General features: G+C 37.8%; 2 protein-coding genes across 2 annotated transcripts; one reads left to right on the forward strand and one right to left on the reverse strand.

The window, feature by feature from the left end:
• The first annotated feature begins 1,568 nt into the window (after positions 1-1,568).
• On the forward strand, positions 1,569-14,377 carry LOC147288397 (ARM repeat superfamily protein). Its single transcript, XM_086239320.1, has 17 exons — positions 1,569-1,877; positions 2,389-2,507; positions 2,623-2,668; positions 2,974-3,046; positions 3,138-3,195; positions 3,467-3,562; positions 3,857-3,974; positions 4,047-4,313; positions 5,023-5,124; positions 5,307-5,664; positions 5,759-5,872; positions 6,389-7,017; positions 7,146-7,342; positions 7,807-8,029; positions 9,267-9,386; positions 9,500-10,273; positions 10,926-14,377. Exons 1-17 carry the CDS (start codon positions 1,782-1,784, stop codon positions 13,992-13,994), a joined length of 6,459 nt encoding a protein of 2,152 aa, XP_086095446.1. The 5' UTR covers positions 1,569-1,781; the 3' UTR covers positions 13,995-14,377.
• A 413-nt stretch (positions 14,378-14,790) lies between these two features.
• Positions 14,791-18,708, reverse strand: LOC147288398 (amino acid transporter AVT6A-like). The gene is made up of 5 exons (XM_086241596.1): positions 17,601-18,708; positions 17,274-17,426; positions 16,553-16,756; positions 15,508-15,973; positions 14,791-15,261 (listed from the first exon to the last, which is right to left on the reverse strand). The coding sequence occupies exons 1-5, from the start codon at positions 18,025-18,027 to the stop codon at positions 15,126-15,128; spliced, it is 1,386 nt and encodes a 461-aa protein (XP_086097722.1). The 5' UTR covers positions 18,028-18,708; the 3' UTR covers positions 14,791-15,125.
• Between the last annotated feature and the right edge of the window lie 4,513 nt (positions 18,709-23,221).

The following is a 23,221-nucleotide window of genomic DNA, read 5'->3' on the forward strand; positions in this document are numbered from 1 at the left end:
GACGACGACATTGATCCTGGACAGAACTCCTCTGCTTGTTTGGTTATGAGAGTACGAATTATAGGTGATTTTTTTGCACTTTGGAGATATAGAAATCGGCCAATAAAATAAGGCTTAGAAATGAGAGTACACCAACGCTTGGACACAGATATGCATTGAAAAACCAATTTGTTGCAAGGAAGTCGACAGAGGATTTCAGTCAATATGATGTCAGAGACATCATCAATATTAGTTGCTGCTGATGATGATCTTTTTGATCTTTTGAGTGATGAATATGATCAGAGGCTGTTACTGATATTGTACTGCAGCTTCGTTTGGTAGCACTAGTATCTTTATCACCACCTCTCATGGTGGTACTCAAACTTGGATAGTTGGATATAGAGAGAACTAACTTAGTCCTGCGTTCTGTTTGTTGGAAGCGAAAATCAGAGAAAATAGAAAAACCCTAACAATCACCTTTGATACCTTGTAAGAGTATGAATTTCTGATGATCTTATTGATATGAATTGACTTATTTATACCCGTACAAATAAAGAGAGTGAACCCCTTTCAAATAGGAATTCAACTAAACCTAATAAAATTGGGAATTACAGACCAACTAGGATTAGGCTGTTCACAAACTAATCGATATACCAAACAAAAACGAAAACTTGCATCACAAGCAAAAAAGAGTACAATTAAGCCTTTCCAATATTACTGCAATTAATATAATATATATATATATACACATATATTGAGTGAACAGTAATGATCAGTTATTCTTAACCACCTGTTTGTACGAATGTTGCACATTACCGCACCTGGAGTAAACGCCACATATAGATACAAGATATCCTTATTATTTGGGTCAAAAGCAAGCGCATGAACAATAACGGAATTATCATCGTTCGGAAACATTTCTGGATCGAGTGGATAAACCCTTTTGTGTTCCAAACACAATTCTCCAGCTCCTCCATCTTTCAACTCCCAAACCACTAGACTTTCGATATCTGTGTTGAAGTCGCACATCAGCCAACGCCCTTGGTACACACCTCCTCAATTAATAAAGATGTTATATAATCCAGGCCAACGCTCATCACATTCAATGAGATGACTTTCATAATCATTATCATTACCAGCACAAGTACTAATAGTACTACAACACTTGTTGTTGTTGTTGATCACAAACGGATTCAACCCACTTGCATTGAAAAACCAAGTTATTGCAACCAAGCCGACAAAGGATTTCAGCTCTGCAGCTAATTCTTTTGGTAGCAGTGGTATCACCACCTCCCATTGCGGCTTTAGAGAAAGGTAACTACTAACTGATCTCGATCTATTGGCTTCTTCAACAGCAGAAGGTGCCACAACTCCACAACCAACGTAGGTGTTTAGATATATCATATATATAGTACAAGAAGTAAAATCCCAATATAACTAGGAATACAAAGAGTGGACCGTTTCATTGGGCCGAGAAAAGACTCGATCCAATGACAAGTCGTGGGCAAAGGCCCAATTCTCAGCCCAACTAAAAAGGAAAATAAAGAACGAAATAATGAAACAGGAAAAACAGTCTGTTATTGGAAAAATAGTTTGCTCAACGTTCAACAACAACGATCTCACATCCGAGCTTTCAGCTCCAAAATTACGCTACCGAAATCCACAATTCCCACTGCGAATTTCGTAAATCCTTCTACTCTAGGGTTTCGAATTGGGCGCGAGCGAAGCGAATGCAACAAGCAAAGGGAGTGGAAGCTGAGCTGCTGGTAGGGTAGAGAGAGAAGAAATCATAGAGAGGGAAAATGAAGGCAGGAGGCGCCGCGAAACTTATCGTGGACGCCCTGCTCCAGCGGTTTCTTCCACTCGCACGGCGTCGTATTGAGACCGCTCAAGCTCAGGTCTTTTTTTATGATTTAAATGAGCATTTAAATTACTGCAATTTTCACATATTTGGCTGTATTTGGCTCTCTCCTGCTTTGCTTGAAAAGAACAATCTAGTTTCACCGTTAATAGAGATCTTTGTTCTACTTGTTTTGAAACTTCATATTTAGTTTCATTGTTTCCATTTTTTTAAAGGCTGAGAATTCCAATTACTCGGTCAGTAGCCGATTTAGCTCTATTGTGGTTCGTCGATGGCTCGAGGGACTTCGTAGAGTTACTTAGAGTGGTCATTGATTCCTTCCTAATCTTAGTGTGTCCGCAGCTAGACATGATTTCTAAACATTTACTGAGGAAAGAGTAATAACCAGTTAAAGTACTTATAAGGGTTCGTCCTAATGCACATTATTGATATCTTCCACCATGCGAACCAAGGCCTTTGCTATTTAGTGAACTTTTGGAATTCTATGATGGGTTGGCATTAATCTAATGTGTGGCCTTTCTTCTTTTTGTTATGTGGGCAACTTACAGGATGGACAATATCTCCGACCTTCTGACCCTGCCTATGAGCAAGTACTGGATTCCTTAGCTATGATAGCACGACATACACCCATACCTCTTTTAGAAGCTCTTCTAAGATGGAGAGAAAGGTGGGGGATAGCTTCAATATATCAAAGCATTGTTGTTGATTCTAACTTATTCATTGTTTTTTTTTTTTTTTTTCTAAAAATATGATTTTGTTACATGGGATTCTTTTGGTTGCAGTGAATCCCCAAAAGGCGCAAACGATGCATCTACATTTCAGAGGAAGGTTTGTATGGAGATTAGTTCATCAAAAGCGTGTTTCTCTTATACAAAAAAAAGATACAAGTGTGTTTCTCTGACCATATGCAGTGGTTCTTTATTTTATGTGGTGGAGGTCAAGAAAGTCTGACTTATCAGTGCAGTGCATAGCACCTAAGAATATCAAAAATTTATGATTTTTTTTATTTTTATGTTATAAGTTTCAATGTATATCCATATGTATATATAAATTTGTATTTGTGATTGGAAAACTAAGTTTTGAGGTCTACTTCATTAGTTATAACTTTCATAACATGTTTACATGAACCTCAGCTTGCGGTGGAGTGCATTTTTTGCTCAGCATGTATTCGCTTTGTTGAGTTCTGTCCACAGGAGGGGCTTACTGGTTAGTTCATTTCACTGTTATCTTAGTTTACATTGAGGCTAGAGAAATTGTACTATTCAGTGAAATATAACACGCTTTGTTCTTATCGCAGAGAAACTTTGGTCTGGGCTTGAAAATTTTGTGTTTGACTGGCTGATTAATGCTGACAGGTAAATTTATAGTTTGGTTGTAGGAATTCTTGAATATATGGCTATTCCCTGTTGTTTTATGTAATGTAGAACATTGCTATAGCTATTTTTTAGTGGTCTAGCCTGAAACCTGCACTTCGCCACCAACATCCCTATTCCCTGTTGTTGTATGTAATGTAGAGATGCAGGGATTCAAGCACATACCTCAAAACTTGATAAACACACTAAAAGCTTTATTTTTCATTTGCTAATATACTTATCCTGGTAACAACTCACTGTACTCTCATTGCAGGGTTGTTAGTCAGGTTGAATATCCCTCATTGGTTGATCTGCGAGGACTTCTTTTGGACTTAGTTGCTCAGCTCTTAGGTGCCTTATCTCGTATCAGGTGACTGAAACATCAAGTTACGATACTTTTAATTGATGGAAATTGCAATACTTATGAATGTGGATTTGAAATCAACTATTTTGTTGGTTTGTATCTTTTAATACTTTTTCTTTGTAATATACGTGATTTATGCTGCAAAGACAAATAGATAATAACACTGGCAATTATGTCAAATTTAATATATTTCTTTGTATTATATGTCCTTGGTCTGACATCTTTTTTACAGTTACCTATCCAATATCATCAAAGTGTCCAAGTTAAGTTAATGTATTATATACTGATTGTGGTGTGCAGGTTTAGTTCTGTAACTGAGCGCTTTTTCATGGAACTTAGTATTCGTCGGATTGACACTAGTGTTGCCCGAAGTGAAACACTTAGTATCATTAATGGAATGCGCTACTTGAAGCTTGGGGTATGTGGAAAATAACATTCATATAGGAAAAATGGCATTAGGACATCTCTATAACAATTAAGTAATTGTCAGGTCAAAACTGAGGGTGGACTGAATGCATCTGCTTCCTTTGTGGCAAAAGCAAATCCCCTTAATCGTGCACCACATAAACGCAAAAGTGAGCTTCATCATGCACTGTGCAATATGCTTTCAAATATCCTAGCACCTTTGGCAGATGGTGGAAAAAGCCAGTGGCCACCTTCAGGTGTAGAGCCTGCACTTACACTTTGGTTTGAAGCTGTTGGGCGGATAAGAGGACAACTCATGCATTGGATGGACAAACAGAGCAAACATATTTCTGTAAGTTGAGCTCAAATCTCTTCTTTTTTATCTAATTCTAATTTGGGTTCCCAATATCTGTAATGTGCAAAATAATCTTCATACTACTTCCACTTATCATGAAAAAAGTTTTCTACTTTATACTTTTGTGTTGCCTCCAATTTGATTTTAGTATACAATCCAAAGAAAAAAAAATAAAGAATTTGATACCTTTTACGGAGATAACTAGTTCATTGACCTGTAAAAATAATCATGGTACTCCTGGAAGTTATTTTGTGGATATTCCCATTTTCAACTTGCATGTACTTGCCTCGACATTGCAGCCTTTGTTATTTGTGCTTGCATCCATAGAATTTCTGATTTTATCTTTATTGCTGAATGGGGTAGTGTGTGCATGATAAATTTATACGCCACAGTTACAGAGGCATCTTTTGCTTCCACTTTGATTATATGCTAAAATTACAAGTGTTTCTCCCAAAAGAGTTCTAGTTTTCATAGCAAGAATTTTTCTCCTGAAGTTGGCTTTCAATTGCTTTTAGAAGGCTTGATTGGTGTTTGATATTTTTATTTCCTTACAATGTCAGATCAGTTGTTATTTTTGTTTATCCCTTACTATTGTTGTTAGATATGAAGTTTCTATCAAATTAGCGCTGCATCCTGCCCTTACATATTTTTATTTTTGTTTTTAATTTTGTGTGAACAATTTATTTATTTATTTATTTTGTGTCAGGTTGGTTATCCTTTGGTGACTCTTCTTCTCTGTCTTGGCGATCCTCAAATTTTCCACAACAACTTAAGCTCTCACATGGAGCAACTCTACAAGCTTCTTAGAGTAAGTTGAAGAAATTAATTGTGTAGAGGACAATAAAGCTTGCATTTGGTTAATTGGTTGTTTTGTCCCAGGTTCAATCATGTTGTCTTATCATGTTGGTTTGTTGAGGGGTAGAAGTCATATCCTTATGGTCTTCCATTTCAGGTGTAAGTTGTATGACATTATGTGGTTTAATCATTCAGGACAAAACCCATCGTTTCATGGCCTTGGACTGTCTTCATCGAGTTTTGAGGTTTTACTTGAGCGTCCATGCAGCAAACCAGGCGCCTAATCGTATATGGGACCACTTAGACAGTGTAACCGCACAACTCTTAACGGTTCTGCGGAAAGGAATGCTTACTCAAGATGCCCAACATGATAAACTTGTGGAGTTCTGTGTGACTATAGCAGAACATAACCTTGATTTTGCGATGAACCATATGATACTGGAATTGCTGAAGCAAGATAGTCCTAGTGAAGCAAAGGTCATTGGTCTTCGGGCTTTGCTTGCTATTGTGATGTCACCTTCAAGCCAGCATGTTGGTTTGGAAATATTCATAGGTTTGGTCATATGCCAAAAATATGTGATTTATAATTATATTGTAGTATCTGAAGTTTTCCACTGATCTTCATTTAAGTCCTGTTGCATCACCAGGTCATGATATTGGCCACTATATTCCAAAAGTGAAGGCTGCAATTGAGTCAATTTTGAGGTCTTGTCATAGAACCTTTAGTCAAGCTCTTCTAACATCTTCAAGGACTGCCATAGGTATTTTCTTTACTAGTATATGTCAATTATAGAACCAAGTAAAGACAATAATGAAGCAAAGAATTTTGCTTTTAATTATATATTCTTCATGCTTGCATTGGAAATACTAATTAATTTACAACATTTTAAATTTTAGTTTGTTTTTTACAATCGACATTATGATGGGAAAGCTTCGTTTGAAGATGCAGGAGGTTGAATGTGTGGGGATTGGAATCCGCATTGATCTACTAATTAATTCTCTCTCTCTCTCTCTCTCTCTCTCTCTCTCTCTCTCTCTCTAAACATCAGCCTACTCCATTAAGTTTCTCTCTACTTTACTGAGCAGACTAGTATTTCTTTCGTTGTGCATTTTCTTATCAAAGTTTTCTGCCTGCCAATTTTAGTTGCTAAGTTACTCAATATTTTCATTGCAGTTATGGAATATTTACTTAATTGTTACTCAATCATTGGATGTGCTTACATTACTTGATTTTATGATTCTGTTGCTGCAATGACAAGGAATTTGTGCTTTTCCAGATGCTGTAACCAAGGAAAAGTCTCAAGGATATCTCTTCCGGTCTGTGCTGAAATGCATACCATATCTAATAGAAGAAGTTGGACGAAGTGATAAAATCACTGAAATAATACCTCAACATGGGATAAGCATTGATCCTGGTGTTCGTGAGGAAGCAGTGCAGGTACTGAACCGGATTGTGAGATACCTTCCCCACCGTCGCTTTGCAGTAATGAGAGGGATGGCCAACTTCATCCTACGACTTCCTGATGAATTTCCTCTTCTCATCCAAACGTCATTGGGCCGTCTGTTGGAGCTCATGCGTTTTTGGAGAGCTTGTCTAATTGATGATAGGCTGGAACATGATGCTCTTGATGTAAAATTTGTGGGGCGAAATGACGGATTTAAGAAACCTTCTTTACATCTATCAGGAGACTTGATTGAGTTTCGTGCATCAGAGATAGATGCAGTCGGTCTTATCTTCCTTAGTTCTGTGGATAGCCAGATTAGACATACTGCACTGGAATTATTGCGGTGTGTTCGTGCTTTAAGGAATGATATACGATACCTTACACTATGTATGCAACCTGATCATAGTCTGAAATATGAAGCTGAACCAATATTTATAATCGATGTCTTGGAAGAGCATGGGGTGTGATATCTTTCTATCTTTAACTGTTTTCTTTTCTTTCCCCCTGTCCCCCCTTTTCATTTGAGGAGCATTGTTGTAATTGCGCATCTTATCATATTTCATCCATGAATCTTTTTTTAATGTTTCAGGATGACATCGTCCAGAGCTGCTATTGGGATTCTGGGCGTCCATTTGATCTGAGACGAGAATCTGATGCAATCCCTCCTGATGTGACACTTCAATCTATAATATTTGAGAGCCCTGATAAGAACAGGTGGGCTCGTTGTCTTAGTGAGCTTGTCAAATACGCTGCTGAACTTTGCCCAAGATCTGTCCACGAAGCGAGGTAAGTATATTTTTGTTACATTTATTTATGTTTAAACATGTTTCTTTCCAATGGCCAAAAAAAAAAAAACATGTTTCTTTCCAACATTGATGTTTTGTTCTCTCCATACATTTTTAGTTTGAACGTGTTGGTATTTTAGGAGTTGCTCAACTAAAAAAAAAAATTACTCTGTATGTGGAGTTTGCAATTTTATTTTTTGTTGCACATACCTTAACTTTTTGTTAGGTTTCTATGAGACTGACATGGTAGTAATGAATTGCAAACTATTAGCATGTAAGCTGATTTTCTTGTGGAAGATTTATCATCTAGTAAAACATGATTGGTTATAATTTGTGTTGGAACATGAATTTTTCTTGTACGGTTACATGCTCTTATCTTCTACATGCTTTCTGAGGATCAGAGGTCAACCCAAATTTCAAGATTCAAATGCCTGGATCTAGTTGTAACACAATCTTTATTTGCAGGGCAGAGGTTATGCAACGTCTGGCTCATATCACACCTGTTGAGTTGGGTGGGAAGGCTCATCAGTCACAAGATGCAGACAACAAACTGGATCAGTGGCTCATGTATGCAATGTTCGTATGCTCATGCCCACCAAATAATAAAGAGGCTGGTAGTATAGTTGCAACCAAAGATCTTTACCATCTAATATTCCCGTCTCTAAAATCTGGATCTGAAGCACATATAGTAAGTACTTGGTAAAGGAATGATTAATTTTCAGTGTATTCTGACATTGCATTGTATGGTTAAGCAAGCCACTACTGTGTTTCAAACTGAGAAAAAGTAATTGGAGGTGAAACAAGGGTGGTTAGGTCAGTTCCCACGAATAGAAAAAAAGAGAAGAAAAGAAAAATGGAAATTCTAAATTATCATCGTTCTTTTAGAAAAGGCTACATGGATAGAGGAAGATTTGAGTTGTATTCTGGAATTCCTTCATGGGTAACTGTTTCTTGCTGTTAGCAGTCAGTCCTTTGGTAGATTGTTTCTTAGCCCATTATGAAAAAGAAAATGTAAAAAGGAGGAAGAGTAATTAAGTGTGTTCCATCTCATCCAAGGATCTACTTGTTTGGTTAATTATCACATCTAATTCGTCATTTTTCTTCAGAGTGAAAGCTGTGTCAGTATCCAAGACCCGTTTGGCACTGCTTCTTGGAAGCGCTTCTGTTAAGAAGCACAAACATATTTTTATAAAACTTCTAAGTAGTTCATGTAAAAGCACTTGGAAGTGCTTCATGAAGAAGCACCTAACATGTGCTTCTCAAAAAACCCCTTAAAAGACCTAAAAGCATTTTTATTTGTTTTTGCTAAACGCTACCATAAGTGTTTCTACTAATCTGAAAGTTCTTTTGGTAATTCTAAAAGCAGTGCCAAACAGGCCCCCAGTCAAATAACTTATACTCTATCCGAATGGTAACAGATAATGAGACAAAGTTCAATTAAAAGCTATTCTGTGGTACAAAATGCCACCTCATGTATGTTTTGTGCAACCTGTCCTTTTTTTATTTTGTTTTTTCTTGTTTTCTGTGAGTACAACGTATTTATCATCAGATTGGTAGGATTTATTTAAAATTTTATTCCTCCCTTGTTGGGAAATAGTGTAAGAATGAGTTCTTTGCACCGAGTTATTATATTCCTGTATAATGTTGGTGTGGACTGAAGACACTGTGAGAAGTAAGACCATCATCATCATTATAGAATTGGATTTTAGGGTAAGGGAGGATACATGGCAATTGTTTTGGTCAGATGGGGGTCAGTTCTAGTATGATAGAATGCTATTATGTTACTACTAGTTTGAGGTATTTCTCATCTACAAGGGTTTGCTCTAATTTGAAAAATTGTACTCTTTTATTATTATTATTATTATTCCATGCTTGTTGATTCTTTTTCAACTGGTTAGACTAAATTTCATCCTTTCTAAATTTAGCATGCAGCCACAATGACTCTTGGCCACTCACATCTGGAAGGATGTGAAATCATGTTTACTGAGCTTGCATCTTTCATTGATGAGGTTTCTTCAGAGGCAGAGGGAAAACCAAAGTGGAAGGTACTGTATGGTTAAACTCCTTAAATTTCCTTTTATGTGATGACTGTCATTTGAAGACAGTGAGCATTTTGGGATACTCATTCTCAGTAAAATATGTCTAAAATAATGTTCAGAGTCAAAAATCTCGCCGTGAGGAGCTTCGTATACATATTGCAAACATATTTCGTGCTGTTGCTGAAAATGTATGGCCTGGCATGCTGGCCCGTAAACCAGTTTTCCGTCTCCACTATCTGAAGTTCATTGATGAGACAACCAGACAGATCTTAACAGCACCTGCTGAAAACTTCCAAGATATGCAACCTCTCCGTTATGCACTTGCTTCTGTTCTAAGATCACTAGCCCCTGAATTTGTTGAGTCAAAATCAGAGAAATTTGATGTTAGAACTAGAAAGCGACTGTTCGATCTTCTTCTCTCTTGGTGTGATGACACAGGCAGTACATGGGGTCAAGAAGGTGTTAGTGATTACCGACGTGAAGTAGAACGTTACAAATCTTCTCAGAATGCCCGGTCAAAAGATTCTGTGGACAAATTATCATTTGATAAAGAACTGAGTGAACAGGTCGAAGCAATCCAGTGGGCCTCCATGAATGCTATGGCTTCACTCTTATATGGGCCTTGCTTTGATGATAATGCGAGGAAGATGAGTGGCCGGGTTATATCTTGGATCAACAGTTTGTTCATTGAGCCGGCGCCCAGGGCTCCATTTGGGTATTCACCAGCTGACCCAAGAACTCCATCTTATTCGAAGTACACAGGAGAGGGTGGTCGTGGAAATGCTGGTCGTGATAGGCATAGGGGTGGCCATCATCGTGTTTCTTTAGCAAGACTGGCTTTGAAGAATCTATTACATACGAATTTGGACCTGTTTCCTGCTTGTATTGATCAGGTACTCCTGTCTCCTTTGGTCATTGTCTTCATATTCTATTATGATTAGAATTGTATGAGAAAATCCAGGACAGTGACCCTGCTACACATAGCTGTGGACAAGTTACTGAACAATCCCCCCCCCCCCCCAAAGGCAGATTAGCCTATACTAAACAGAGTCCGTTGGGGTATATAGCTACTTCTATAAGAATCTTTACCCTCTTTACTACTTGAGAAATTTTATAATTTGATTCATCTTGCCTTTACTACACATGATAATTGATGGATTATTAATTCATTAGTACATCCATCGTATTTTCAGATGAAAAATTTAAAATTGACAAGATAATTCTGACTTTCAAAAAAGTAATGTGGTGACTCAAGTCCACTGAATGCTTTGCCAGTCGCTTGGTTCCAATAAAATGTCTTTAAGCCAACATTTTTCCTTTTTTGCTTACACCTTTTTTTTTTTTGGTGACATTTCATATTCAGTCTCTCTAGTGTTCACTTGCTGTTCGCTGCTTTTCTAAATTGCTGGGTTGATATGCTGTATTGATTCTGAATTGTTGTGAACTTATTTTATAGCTCATAATTACGGATTTCATTACGTGGGGGTCTATAAATATTATACATTGTTTCAGTCTTATCAAATTAAAATTTGATACTTTTTTCAGTGCTATTACTCTGATGCTGCTATAGCTGATGGTTACTTCAGTGTGCTAGCTGAGGTCTATATGCGCCAAGAGATACCAAAATGTGAAATCCAGAGACTTTTGAGCCTGATTCTCTACAAGGTGGTAGATCCATCAAGACAAATCCGTGATGATGCCCTTCAGATGCTCGAGACACTTTCTGTTCGTGAGTGGGCTGAGGATGGCATCGAGAGCTCAGGAAATTACCGAGCTGCTGTTGTGGGTAACCTTCCTGATTCCTACCAACAATTCCAATACAAGCTCTCGTGCAAACTTGCCAAAGATCATCCTGAGTTGAGCCAGCTCCTCTGCGAGGAGATTATGCAGAGGCAACTTGATGCTGTTGATATAATTGCACAACATCAGGTCTTAACATGTATGGCTCCTTGGATTGAGAACCTAAATTTCTGGAAACTTAAGGACTCAGGTTGGAGTGAAAGATTACTAAAAAGTCTTTACTACGTGACATGGCGGCATGGTGACCACTTCCCTGATGAAATTGAGAAACTTTGGAGCACAATTGCTAGCAAACCCAGGAACATTAGTCCTGTTTTAGATTTCTTGATCACGAAAGGGATAGAGGACTGCGATTCAAATGCATCTGCAGAAATAAGTGGTGCATTTGCTACATATTTCTCTGTTGCAAAGCGAGTAAGTTTATATTTAGCACGAGTATGTCCTCAGCGTACAATTGATCACCTGGTTTACCAGTTGGCTCAGAGGATGCTGGAGGACAGCATAGATCCAATTGGGCCAACTGCAAATAAGGGTGATGCTGGTGGAAATTTTGTGTTAGAATTCTCTCAAGGGCCTGCAGTGCCCCAAATTGCATCACTTGTGGACATCCAGCCACACATGTCACCACTACTTGTCCGGGGTTCCCTTGATGGTCCATTAAGGAATGCCAGTGGGAGCCTCAGCTGGCGAACATCAGGTGTTACAGGCCGAAGTGTCTCAGGCCCAATAGGTCCAGTGCCTCCTGAGTTGAATATTGTTCCTGGAAATGCAGGCCGATCAGGCCAGCTCCTCCCAGCGTTGGTAAATATGTCGGGGCCTTTAATGGGGGTCAGAAGTTCAACAGGAAGTTTGCGGAGTCGCCATGTTTCCCGGGACAGTGGAGACTACCTTATTGATACTCCAAACTCTGGTGAAGATGGGTTGCACTCTGGGGTTGCCATGCATGGAATTAGTGCTAAAGAACTTCAGTCAGCCTTGCAGGGTCATCAGCAACATTCACTGACTCATGCAGATATAGCATTGATTCTACTTGCAGAAATTGCATATGAAAATGATGAAGATTTTCGCGAGCACTTGCCTCTGCTCTTTCATGTTACATTTGTTTCAATGGATAGCTCGGAAGACATTGTGCTGGAACACTGCCAACATCTACTCGTTAATCTTCTATACTCTCTTGCAGGACGGCACTTGGAACTGTATGAGGTTGAAAATAGTGACGGAGAGAACAAGCAGCAGGTTGTGAGTCTGATCAAGTATGTCCAGTCAAAGCGAGGAAGTATGATGTGGGAAAATGAGGACCCCACGGTCGTGAGGTCTGAGCTTCCAAGTGCAGCACTATTGTCTGCACTAGTTCAGAGCATGGTGGATGCTATTTTCTTCCAAGGAGATCTTCGTGAGACTTGGGGAGCTGAGGCACTGAAATGGGCCATGGAGTGCACATCGAGACACCTAGCCTGCCGCTCGCATCAGATTTACCGTGCTTTGCGGCCTAGTGTCACAAGCGATACATGTGTGTTGCTCCTTCGGTGTCTTCATAGATGCCTAGGAAATCCAGTACCTCCAGTTTTGGGATTCATTATGGAAATTCTGTTGACATTGCAAGTGATGGTGGAGAATATGGAACCAGAAAAAGTGATACTTTACCCCCAACTCTTTTGGGGGTGTGTAGCTATGATGCACACAGATTTTGTTCATGTCTACTGTCAAGTGCTTGAGCTCTTCTCACGTGTGATTGACCGTTTATCGTTCCGGGACAGAACAACAGAAAATGTACTCCTTTCAAGCATGCCTCGAGATGAGCTTGATACTAGTAATGACATTGGGGACTTCCAACGAATGGAAACCAGAAGTGGCTATGAGCAGCCTTCATCTGCAGGAAATCTGCCAACATTTGAAGGGGTGCAACCTCTTGTTCTTAAAGGACTCATGTCAACGGTTAGTCACGGTGTTTCTATTGAAGTTCTCTCACGGATCACTGTGCATTCATGTGACTCCATATTTGGGGATGCAGAGACAAGACTCTTGATGCACATCACAGGCTTACTTCCCTGGCTCTGCTTGCAGCTTAGCAAGGATCCGGTGATGGGGCCTGCTTCACCACTCCAACAGCAGTTCCAGAAAGCTTGCTCTGTTGCAGCCAACATCTCAATTTGGTGTAGAGCAAAATCTTTAGATGAATTAGCTACTGTATTTATGATTTACTCACGTGGTGAGATCAAAAGTATCACCAATCTTCTTGCCTGTGTCTCACCGCTATTATGCAACGAGTGGTTCCCAAAGCACTCGGCTTTGGCTTTTGGGCACTTATTACGGCTACTGGAGAAGGGGCCAGTTGAGTATCAGCGTGTGATACTGCTCATGCTTAAGGCATTGCTCCAGCACACTCCCATGGATGCTGCACAAAGTCCACACATGTATGCGATTGTGTCCCAGTTGGTGGAGAGCACTTTGTGCTGGGAGGCACTTAGTGTGTTAGAAGCTCTTCTGCAAAGCTGTAGCTCATTGCCAGGGTCTCACCCTCATGAACCTGGGTCGTTTGAGAATGGGATTGGTGGTAGTGATGAGAAGATGCTAGCTCCTCAGACCTCATTTAAGGCTCGCAGTGGCCCGCTACAGTATGGTATGACATCACCGTTCGCAACAGGTTCAACACCAGCACAAGGGGGCTCAACTGAATCTGGAATTCCACCTAGAGAAGTGGCTTTGCAGAACACACGTCTTATCCTGGGGCGGGTTCTTGACAGCTGTGCCCTAGGGAAGAGAAGGGATTACAGAAGGCTGGTGCCTTTTGTGACCAGTATTGGGAACCCATAACCTACATACACTTGTATCTTCTGTATTTTTTTTCCTTCTTTTCAATGGTTGGGTTATACAACAGAGGGTAGTCCTTCCCACATTTAGGGGTTCAACTATGGAGTCATACCAAGACAATGAGGAGAGATGTTGCTGCGCTACAAGAGCTGGAGCTGGTGGTTATATATTTAATGTATATTAGAGGATGATGATGCGCGGGACAAGGGAGAAAGTTTTGCTGAATATGTATATAGGTAGTGATTTGTGAAGCTAATAGTGTAATATGTTGTACAGTTTAATGCATTTAGAAGTCCTGCAGACGGTATCTTGCATCCTTTTTTTTTGGCCAATTATAAAGGTTGTCTGCTCTATCCCTTGAATTTAATGTTAGCTAAATTTTGTCAGCTTCCCATTTGAATTAGTTCTGAGAGTTTTGGCTTGCTGACTTAGTTGCAATCTATCAGTTTAATGTGTTATATGTTTTTACAAATGGTTATACTTGTTTGGTTTTGTACTTGAGAGGATAAAGATGGAATTGATATGTGAGTCGTATTTTAATCTCAATCCACATCTTGATATGTATACACCCATTACATATAACTTCACGATCTTGACATAATGAAAAGCTGAGAAGTTTCATGATCTTTTTTTTTTTGGTTTTTTGAAAAGATCAGTTTAATAGACCTGTGTAAACAGATTCTCTTTTTTTTAACAAAAGCCCTAGAGCAGTGAAACATGCTCCGGTTGTTAAAGCAATGCTGCAAACAAACAATAGAATAAATATCCAAATAAACAATATAAGGGCAAAACAAATGAGTAAGAAAAATGCATCACAAATTTAAAATACATATTTGCATTTCTCACAGCTCAGTTCATTCGGGTCCAAAAAACAGAGTTCAGTGTCAAGAACAATGTAATACAAGTTTACAACAACACATTCGGAGGGCAAAGAATTCCAGTGCCCACTTCTTACACTAAGCAAACTAACCTTTTTACATTGAGCAGAGTGTTTATTTATTTTTTATTAAACCCTCTCAGAAAACCCTGATTTTCTAATACAGTTCATATGATCCAGCCAGCCAATCGTTGTCTTCACTACAAACATGAGGACCTCCTGGCACTCTCTAGTAAAGGAGGATTCACATTAGGGGATCATTCACGCTTTGATCCATTCTTGAACAAGGCATAGGCATCGCTATATATGGCCACCACGTTTGAGAACACAGCAATCACAATCATAAAAACACTCAAGATCTTATCCTTCTTAGTTGCTATGTTGTGTCGATCCCTGAAACACCAAGAGACAAAAACTCTATTATTAAAAAAAATTTTGATTCCAACTTTATTCACTAAAATTGGAGTAGCCACTATAACATGGGCAGATGATATCCCAAATGGTTTCTTTCTCTGCAAACTACTATTCTCCAAATATCAAGCATCAATAGTAGGAAAAAAAAAGAAAAAAAGAAGGAATTTTTATCAAAGTAAATTGAATAATTTAATAGATAGTTATAGTGATCAAGTCAAAACTCACTTGAGAGTAATTGCAGCAGGAAAAATGAACCCAAGGCAAACTGCCGCAGTTGCTCCAGTGAATTGGAAAGCATCCCAGATGCTGGGTATGAAGTTTGCACCCAAGAAGATAACACTTATGAGCCCAATGGTGATCAGTGCAAATCTCATATTTTCCAGGACCAAAGGCCTTGCAGAGGGAAAGAGGAGACCATCCAAGTTCAGCCGCAATGGAAAGAAGACAATTGGAAACACAAGCATAAGGTGAGCAGCATAGCTGACACGGACAGCATCATTGAGCAAGGAACTGTATGGAATGCCAAGGTTGGTGTCAAAGTTGGCAAGCACATCGTCAAGAGTTCCATCCCCAAATAGGAGGAACCCAAAAAGGCTCGTCATTATGTAAACAGATGAGCATAAAGCAAGTGAGGTTTGCACAACTGGTCTTATTTGTGTAAAATCTTCAAGCTCATTGTCAATGCTGTGGACTGCAGATGAAGTACTCAGGAAGATCATTACTCAATACAAAAGTGTTTGCAATTTTAAAAGATGAAAGACATATAATATATGAGATCGCCCATATTCAATCACTGGTTCCCATTTCTATAGTTTCTCCAAGTCTTGCATATTCTCATTAGTGGATATATTATGCCAAAATATCATTGGTGTTGGTATGGAAGATACAAGGCCAGGATGATAAACGGATCAAGATGTGTAATGCCCAAACTATATATGATTAAAGATGAAATTTTTTTAATTTAGAAAATAGAGAGCATATTTTAACATAGTTAGTTTTAAAAAGAAAGAAAATATTTTCAATATTAACTATTATGAATACAGGAATCACCAAGGGTAAACACCATTTAGTCCAATTCATCAAAATAAGACGTGCTACTGCTCAAATGGGCTTTAGTTTTATGTTTTCTAAACATTAAGGAACCACAAAGTGGCACAAAGTGGAAATCTTTATACTAATCTACCCAAGAATCCTCATTCTCATATCGAAGGAACAGGGGCCAGGTTCCAGGCAAATGAACTATGTGTAAATGAATTAAAAGGTTTCATACCGTTGTAGTGACAGATGTAAGCAGTGACAAGAACAGGGACTACAGTGAAGAGTTTGAAGAATGATGAAACATCGGTAACATCAGGTAGCAATCTGGGCATCGCAATGCTTCCATTGATCAACTTGACCATTGTAATTCCAACAGTAATAACAAGAAATACAACTGCTAGTCCAACCGACAAGGCAGACGTGAAGCTCAATGAATCTGAAACCATAATAGGGGCTATTAATATCACCAAAACATTCAAATCCAAATAAAAAATTAATAATAAAATTCACCAAATAATAGGCTCAAATTCAATAAAACTGGAAAATTTAATCACTACTCCACCAACAACTGAAGTCAAAAGCTACACAATGACTCTTGAACAGGTTTAAGATAAGGAATCCCACAAATGTGAAAGGGGCAGGGAAAATGTTCAAAAAAGAGTGTTCTCATAAATATATGCTAAACAACTGTTACCTTAACCAAATCACCAAAAACTCATGAACTATAATGTAATATCAGATAAAGTAGCATAAAAATTGTGTGTTGATTCTCCTAAGATTGTAAAAGTTATCAAAGCAAAAGAAAAGAGGCCACCGGCTGCAATTTATATCACAAACTCTTATTGATATTTTCTGAGGTGGAAAATCAAAAGAGAAATCTACTAATCACATGTAAGTGAATGTAATAGCAATGCACCAAACAATTTCTTCAAATATAAAAAATTGAGACTAACCAATTCGCTTAAAGCATGCCAATGGAGCAAATATGGCAAGTGTTGTGACAAGAAGAATAATGGCACGCGCAGTCCACCAGCGTTCTCCAAACCATCCTTCAAGCACACCCGCATGGTGAACTCCACTTGCAGATGTACCAGAAAGCACGTCACCTTCATACAAGCAGTTCGAGATTGTTAGACAAATTCATAGCTTTTACATAGCATTCCCTATGACAAACCTTGAAAGATCGCTAGTTCAACAAAAAATTTCATAAGATTACCAAAATGACAAATTTGTAACAGAGTAAATACAATTCGATAGATATTATAGAGTGAAAGCCATACCAATAATGATCATGTAAACAATGAGCACGCCAAGGTTGTTGACTAAAACAGATATCTGCAACAACATTTTCCCATATTTTCCAAAGGCATCCCCCATAAGACCTCCATAAGAAGCAGACCTCCCTGCTCGGCTGAACCTGAGTATCAATTCAATTGAAGCTTCCGTCAAGAATGCCATAAAGATGATCATGGAAATCCCAAGAACAAGACCTAACACTTTCATGGTTGCAGGCAAAGCCATGATCCCAGCACCAACAATTGTGGTTGATAAATTGAACACTGCCCCAGTAAAGGAAGCTCCATTAAACTCATCAAACCCAACATCATCATCTTGCCCTTTGGGCAACAAGGGGGCTTTCTCATCAATAATTTCTTTTTTCTTTCTTGACCTCCTCTCCTTCTTTGGTTCAACATTTTTAATCGTCATCTTTTGATACCTTCAAACTTTTCAAACAAAGGTTGGAAGCTTACGAAAAATCTATAAATCAGCTCAACCACCCACCAGTATTTAGTTCAAGAAAAATAGTGCCCAAATGCCAAATTTTTAGCTTCCAAAATATATACTGTTTCAGTTTGAGGATAAAATTCTGTGGATAACAAAAGCTTTGGAATGAAAACAGGCTAGATATCACCTTTGGGCTTTGCTAATGATCAAATGAAAATAATTTCAGACACAACACCCCAAAAAGCTAAAATTCACAAATATCCAATAAGAAAGGTGGATCTTCTGCAAATTCTACCAAATAAACTATGAAACGAATACAGACAGCGTTTTGGGGAAGAAACTTAGAAGACCAAAAAGAAAATTGAAACCCCGAAATAAAAATATCTGAATTTAATTGAACATCCAAGTAACTAATCAATATATCACAGTTGAAAGAAAATCTTTACAAGCTGTATAAGAGGAGAAAACTTCAGAAAACCCAAATTCTCCCACTTAAAAGATAAAGCACCCAAAACCAAGCCAATCAAAACCCAGATTTCAAAGTCAAGAATTTAGCAGACCCGGATAATCAGTAGGCGAGAAACGTGACTGGATTCTTCTGGTCCAGCTATGATTTTTATAGCCAAAAAAAAATCAAAGAAAGAGAAAGACACGCAAATAAAGTTTGATTATGAATATTAATGGAGGTGGAGACAAAGACTACAAATTAATAATATTGGGGTATTTTGTGGAATTACTGTAGATTGGTGAGTTTTGAGTTTTACGGATTTTTTTTCAAGTAGAAACAAAGACTGAAAGACGTCCATCGACGTCTACGTCAAAAAAGGAACTTTTTTCTGAAAATCTGGATTGGATTGTATCATTGGCTGATGACAACCGTAAATAAGCTATTAATTAACAACTGACTGCTTATCAACATTTGCACTCTCACTTTTAGCAAAAATTTTAACTATAAAATAAGATTTTATAATTCATAACTAAGAAATAAGTTTTTTTTTTATTTTTTATGAAATTTATCTAAAATAACAAAAATATTTAGAAAAATCTTGCTATGGTAACCGCCATATTTGACTACGAAATAAGAATTAAGATTATAATTCATTGTAAATTGAAATATTGAAGGTATTGGTGAATAATATGGTCATTCTAAATTATTATGTGTGGAAAAAGCTTCTGGATTAGATGAGCTAAAATAGAAGTTTATTAATGATTTAAGATTTGAGAGTAATGAATTTTCCGAAAATGTGAAATGGGAAAGGAAACATTTTAGAAGGTGCAGACTTCAGATAAGATTTTATGGTTGTTGGCATGCTGCATCATTTTTCCTTTATTTTTTATTTTGGCCGCTTGGAAAATTCCACATCATTTTTCTTTTTAGTCTTGAAGGAAAATAAAATACTAAGTCTCAGCGCTGAAATAGCATACATGGCCAAAGCATGGGCGGCTTCAATGCAACTCCGAGGACTGTATTGACAAGTGACTCAAGTATGCAACAACTAAGAAGCATAAGGCAGAGCGTTACAGCAAGCGATGCAACTCTTGCTCCGCAATGACATCACCTGCGTTTTCTCTTCATGATCACGTGTACCATGGTATCCGTTCAAAACTTCAAATCCATAGTTCAAAGTTAAAACTCACAAAAGTCATAATCCAATGCACTCTCAGTTACATACGTTAATTATATTTACTAGCTTCTTTACATGCGCGCAGTTCATGTGTGTTAATTGATTTTCCCACATGTACGGCCCTTCTAACTGGACTACTCAATAACTGTAATTGTCATAATTCTTTTGAATAATAAAAAACTATTGTCTATAATATATATATATATTTTTTGTCAACTATTGTCTATACAGACAATACATTTAAAACTCGTAACATTCTCCTAGAGGAGATTGTATGTCATTCAATAGCTAGGCTAAATAGTTATTGGCAATAGAATAATATTGTTGGGACCTTCCCAACCTAACTATATGGATTGATCATATGAGGTGTCAGTTGATCTGTTAATCTCGATTGTAATATTAATAGACATGACATATACAGATTAACTGACACTTCATATGGGTCAGCCCATATGATCAGTTGAGAAGGTCCCAACAACATTACTCTTAGCAATAACCATCATAGTTGAAATAGAGAAAGAAGAAAAATGAAGAGAATAGTGAGTGCTTTAAACAATTCAAACATTAGTAAAGACTCTAACACTACATGGCGGCCTCTAACTTTATAATAATATAAATGTATAAGATAAATGAAATATGAATATTTTTAGATATTATTAAGTTTTTCTTTCAAAAATAACTTACAAGTTACAACTATGAATTATGAATAGTTATCGATGGTTAATATACATGAAATCCACCTATAGGACTCACATATATGAACACCTAAAAATCAAATGAATCAACCATCCACACACAATACATTGTCATCACACTGAAGCTACTTAATGTTAATGGTTACACATCATATATGACAGAGACTTGAAAACAGAGAATTCTGAAGTGGGTTTCCTTAACTTTCTTGATACAATGCAATGTTTCCGACAAGAAGATCAATTCAATTTTGGAAGTCTTGTACAATGTGGGCCTGCCAGTGTTGGTGAAACCATGTTTAGGCTTCCAATAACCTACCTTTACTCAATTTAATTACCAACTCAATCATGGTGAGACAATGAGGACAGTGGTAACACCAACACCACAAATTCACAATAAAAAAAATGACCAATAAGTTAATTGAATCATATAATATAAACATGAGGTTGTGGTTGTGACAAGTGTGAAATTGCTGATGCAGGAGCAAAGTACAAGGAATCTTAGGCAGCTGTAAACTCAATTATTAGTTATTGTTCTTCTTATTACATCAGCTAATTTATGATTTGTGAGATATATATTTTTGTATATATATATATTTAGAGTAGTGCTATTTAGATGGAATTAAGTAAGGTGTCATTTGGTGAGATGATCCTCATCTCCACGTCTCTTTAAGTGACACCTTAATTGATTCCTCTTATTAAATCTGGTCACTTAATTTGATCCAAATAGTATTATTTATAGACTTCTTCTATTAAGATATAACTCAACTTATTTATGTTGATGTATGACTTTGTTGGGGTCCACACGAGTCGTTTTGTGTCGATCCGAACCGTTTGCAAAGATCATCTTCATTGATAGATCATTCTTGCAAAAAATTAGCCAAATCGGAAATCATTTACCTATCTAACTTTGATAAAACAAAAGGACGGTTTCATTGAAAATATTTGGTTCGTCCACTTATTTGATCAAAGTTAGATAGGCAAATAATTTTCGATTTGAATAATTTTTTGCAAGGATGATCTATCAATGGAGATGTAAAAAATAAACGGTTTAGATCGACACAAAATGACTTGTGTGGGCTCTAATAGAGTATACCTCAACATAAATAAGTTGAGATATACCTTAATAAAAGTAGTATATATATATATATTAGTAAATTATTATAAACCCCCACTTTTGAAGTTGAATAATTCAAAACCTCCAGCCTTAATTGAATTAATTCAAAACCCCCTATTAAGGATTTAATCTCTCCCAAAACCCCCTGGTCAACTATATCCAACTAGGTTTGACCCCCTTTTATTTTCAATATTCCAATTATAACCTTAAAAAAATATCAAGCCCAGCTATTTTGGAAATCACTTTCTCTCTCCCCCAACCCGATCTCTCTCTTCTCTCTCGACACTCTCTCTCCCCGCGCCTGTTGACTGGCGATATCGCCGTCGTCTGGCAGCCAACGGGGACGAAACCGGTTGGCACCAATAGCTTCCTCTCCTCGCGACGAACACGGTGGTGCCCACCGATCATCCAACCGACCCTCGACGGCGATGGAACGACGCCAAACAGCAGCGAAGCCTTCGCCGGCGATCTCTCTTTTCCGGCAGCGTCGCAACCTAGCTCTGGCACCAATATCTTCCTCTCTTCACGCTGAGTCTCTCCATGCCATTTCCTCACTCCGACCACCACTGGGCACGGCTTTTGCGAAGCTACAAAGCTGCGGCTTCTCCGACGGTTTTTGAGCCGATTCCGGTGGTGTTTTCTGTCGATCCAGGTATCAATATTTGTCCCATCGACCTGCTCTTGCTATTGGTTGGGTTGTTTTAACTCAAATCTTGGTTTTCAGGTTGGTTTGCCGCTGCAACCGCTAGATCCGCCACTTGTGGCGGCGGGTTGGGTGTTTTTTTTGCTGTTCAGCCTCCCCCGAATCCTAAAAGCTCAATTCGAGGTCCGAGAATATTTTTGGGTGAGTTCTGTAATTTTCTGTGTGTTGATTGGGGCTGGGCAGCCACTGTGTGTGGTGGTCACCGCCCGACTCGGCCGTTGAACGATCAATTTTATGAACCCTGTTTGATTTGTTGAACTGTCTGGTCTTAAACAGGTACCTCGGCGATTAAAAAGTGCAACTGAATTCAACAAATTCAGTTTCAGTTTCTAGCTTAATTAGTGTAACTGTGTAAATTCAGTTTCAGTTCTAGAAAATTTAGTTTCACTTTCTGAAAATTCAGTTCTAGCTTAATTATGTTAATCGGATAGAAATGTGGGTTTTTTAATTGATTTATAAGTATATACAAATTTACTTAATTTATTGATTAAACAGTTTCAGTTCTTGAAACAGTTTCAGTTCTTGAAACAGTTTCAGTTCGTGAAACATGAGTTTTAAATGAACTTTGAATGAAATTATGGTTCTGAAATATGATGAATCAAATTTGCAGGTAGAAACAGATCGAGGCAGTGGCGACTGTCGTGTACTCGTCGCGCGTGAGGTGATCGGACGACGTTGTATTGTTGGCTACTCCTCTCATCTCAATGACTTGTTGTATTGTTGGTTTTTTTTTTTTGATAAGGTTGCTGTATTCTTTTTAGTGAAACGGAATTCAGTAAAGGTGTAACTGTTTTAGTGAAGTGTAATTGTTTTAGTAAAGGTGTAATTGTTTTTTAATTAAGGTGTAATTGCATTTTAGTCGAGGTGTAATTGTTTTATCAGTTAATTCAGTTTCAGTAAGTGAATTCATAACTGAATTCTTCAATTTAGTGTAACTGAATTTTTGAAATTCAGTTTCAGTGTAATTGAATTCTTGAAATTCATTTTCAGTGTAACTGAATTTTTGAAATTCAGTTTCAGTGTAATGAAATTCAATTTC

Source organism: Dryas octopetala, chromosome 4 (genome assembly GCF_963921425.1).
Source record: "Dryas octopetala chromosome 4, drDryOcto1.1, whole genome shotgun sequence".
Classification (NCBI taxonomy): domain Eukaryota; kingdom Viridiplantae; phylum Streptophyta; class Magnoliopsida; order Rosales; family Rosaceae; genus Dryas; species Dryas octopetala.

Coding starts and splice junctions, on each gene's coding strand:
- LOC147288397 (XM_086239320.1), top strand. CDS start 1,782: ATGAAGGCAGGAGGCGCCGCGAAACTTATCGTGGACGCCCTGCTCCAG. Junction 3,047..3,137: donor TCCACAGGAGGGGCTTACTG/GTTAGTTCATTT, acceptor TTCTTATCGCAG/AGAAACTTTGGTCTGGGCTT. Junction 3,975..4,046: donor TGCGCTACTTGAAGCTTGGG/GTATGTGGAAAA, acceptor AGTAATTGTCAG/GTCAAAACTGAGGGTGGACT.
- LOC147288398 (XM_086241596.1), bottom strand. CDS start 18,027: ATGACGATTAAAAATGTTGAACCAAAGAAGGAGAGGAGGTCAAGAAAG. Junction 16,757..17,273: donor GGCATGCTTTAAGCGAATTG/GTTAGTCTCAAT, acceptor TTATGGTTTCAG/ATTCATTGAGCTTCACGTCT. Junction 15,262..15,507: donor CCTGCTGCAATTACTCTCAA/GTGAGTTTTGAC, acceptor TTGGTGTTTCAG/GGATCGACACAACATAGCAA.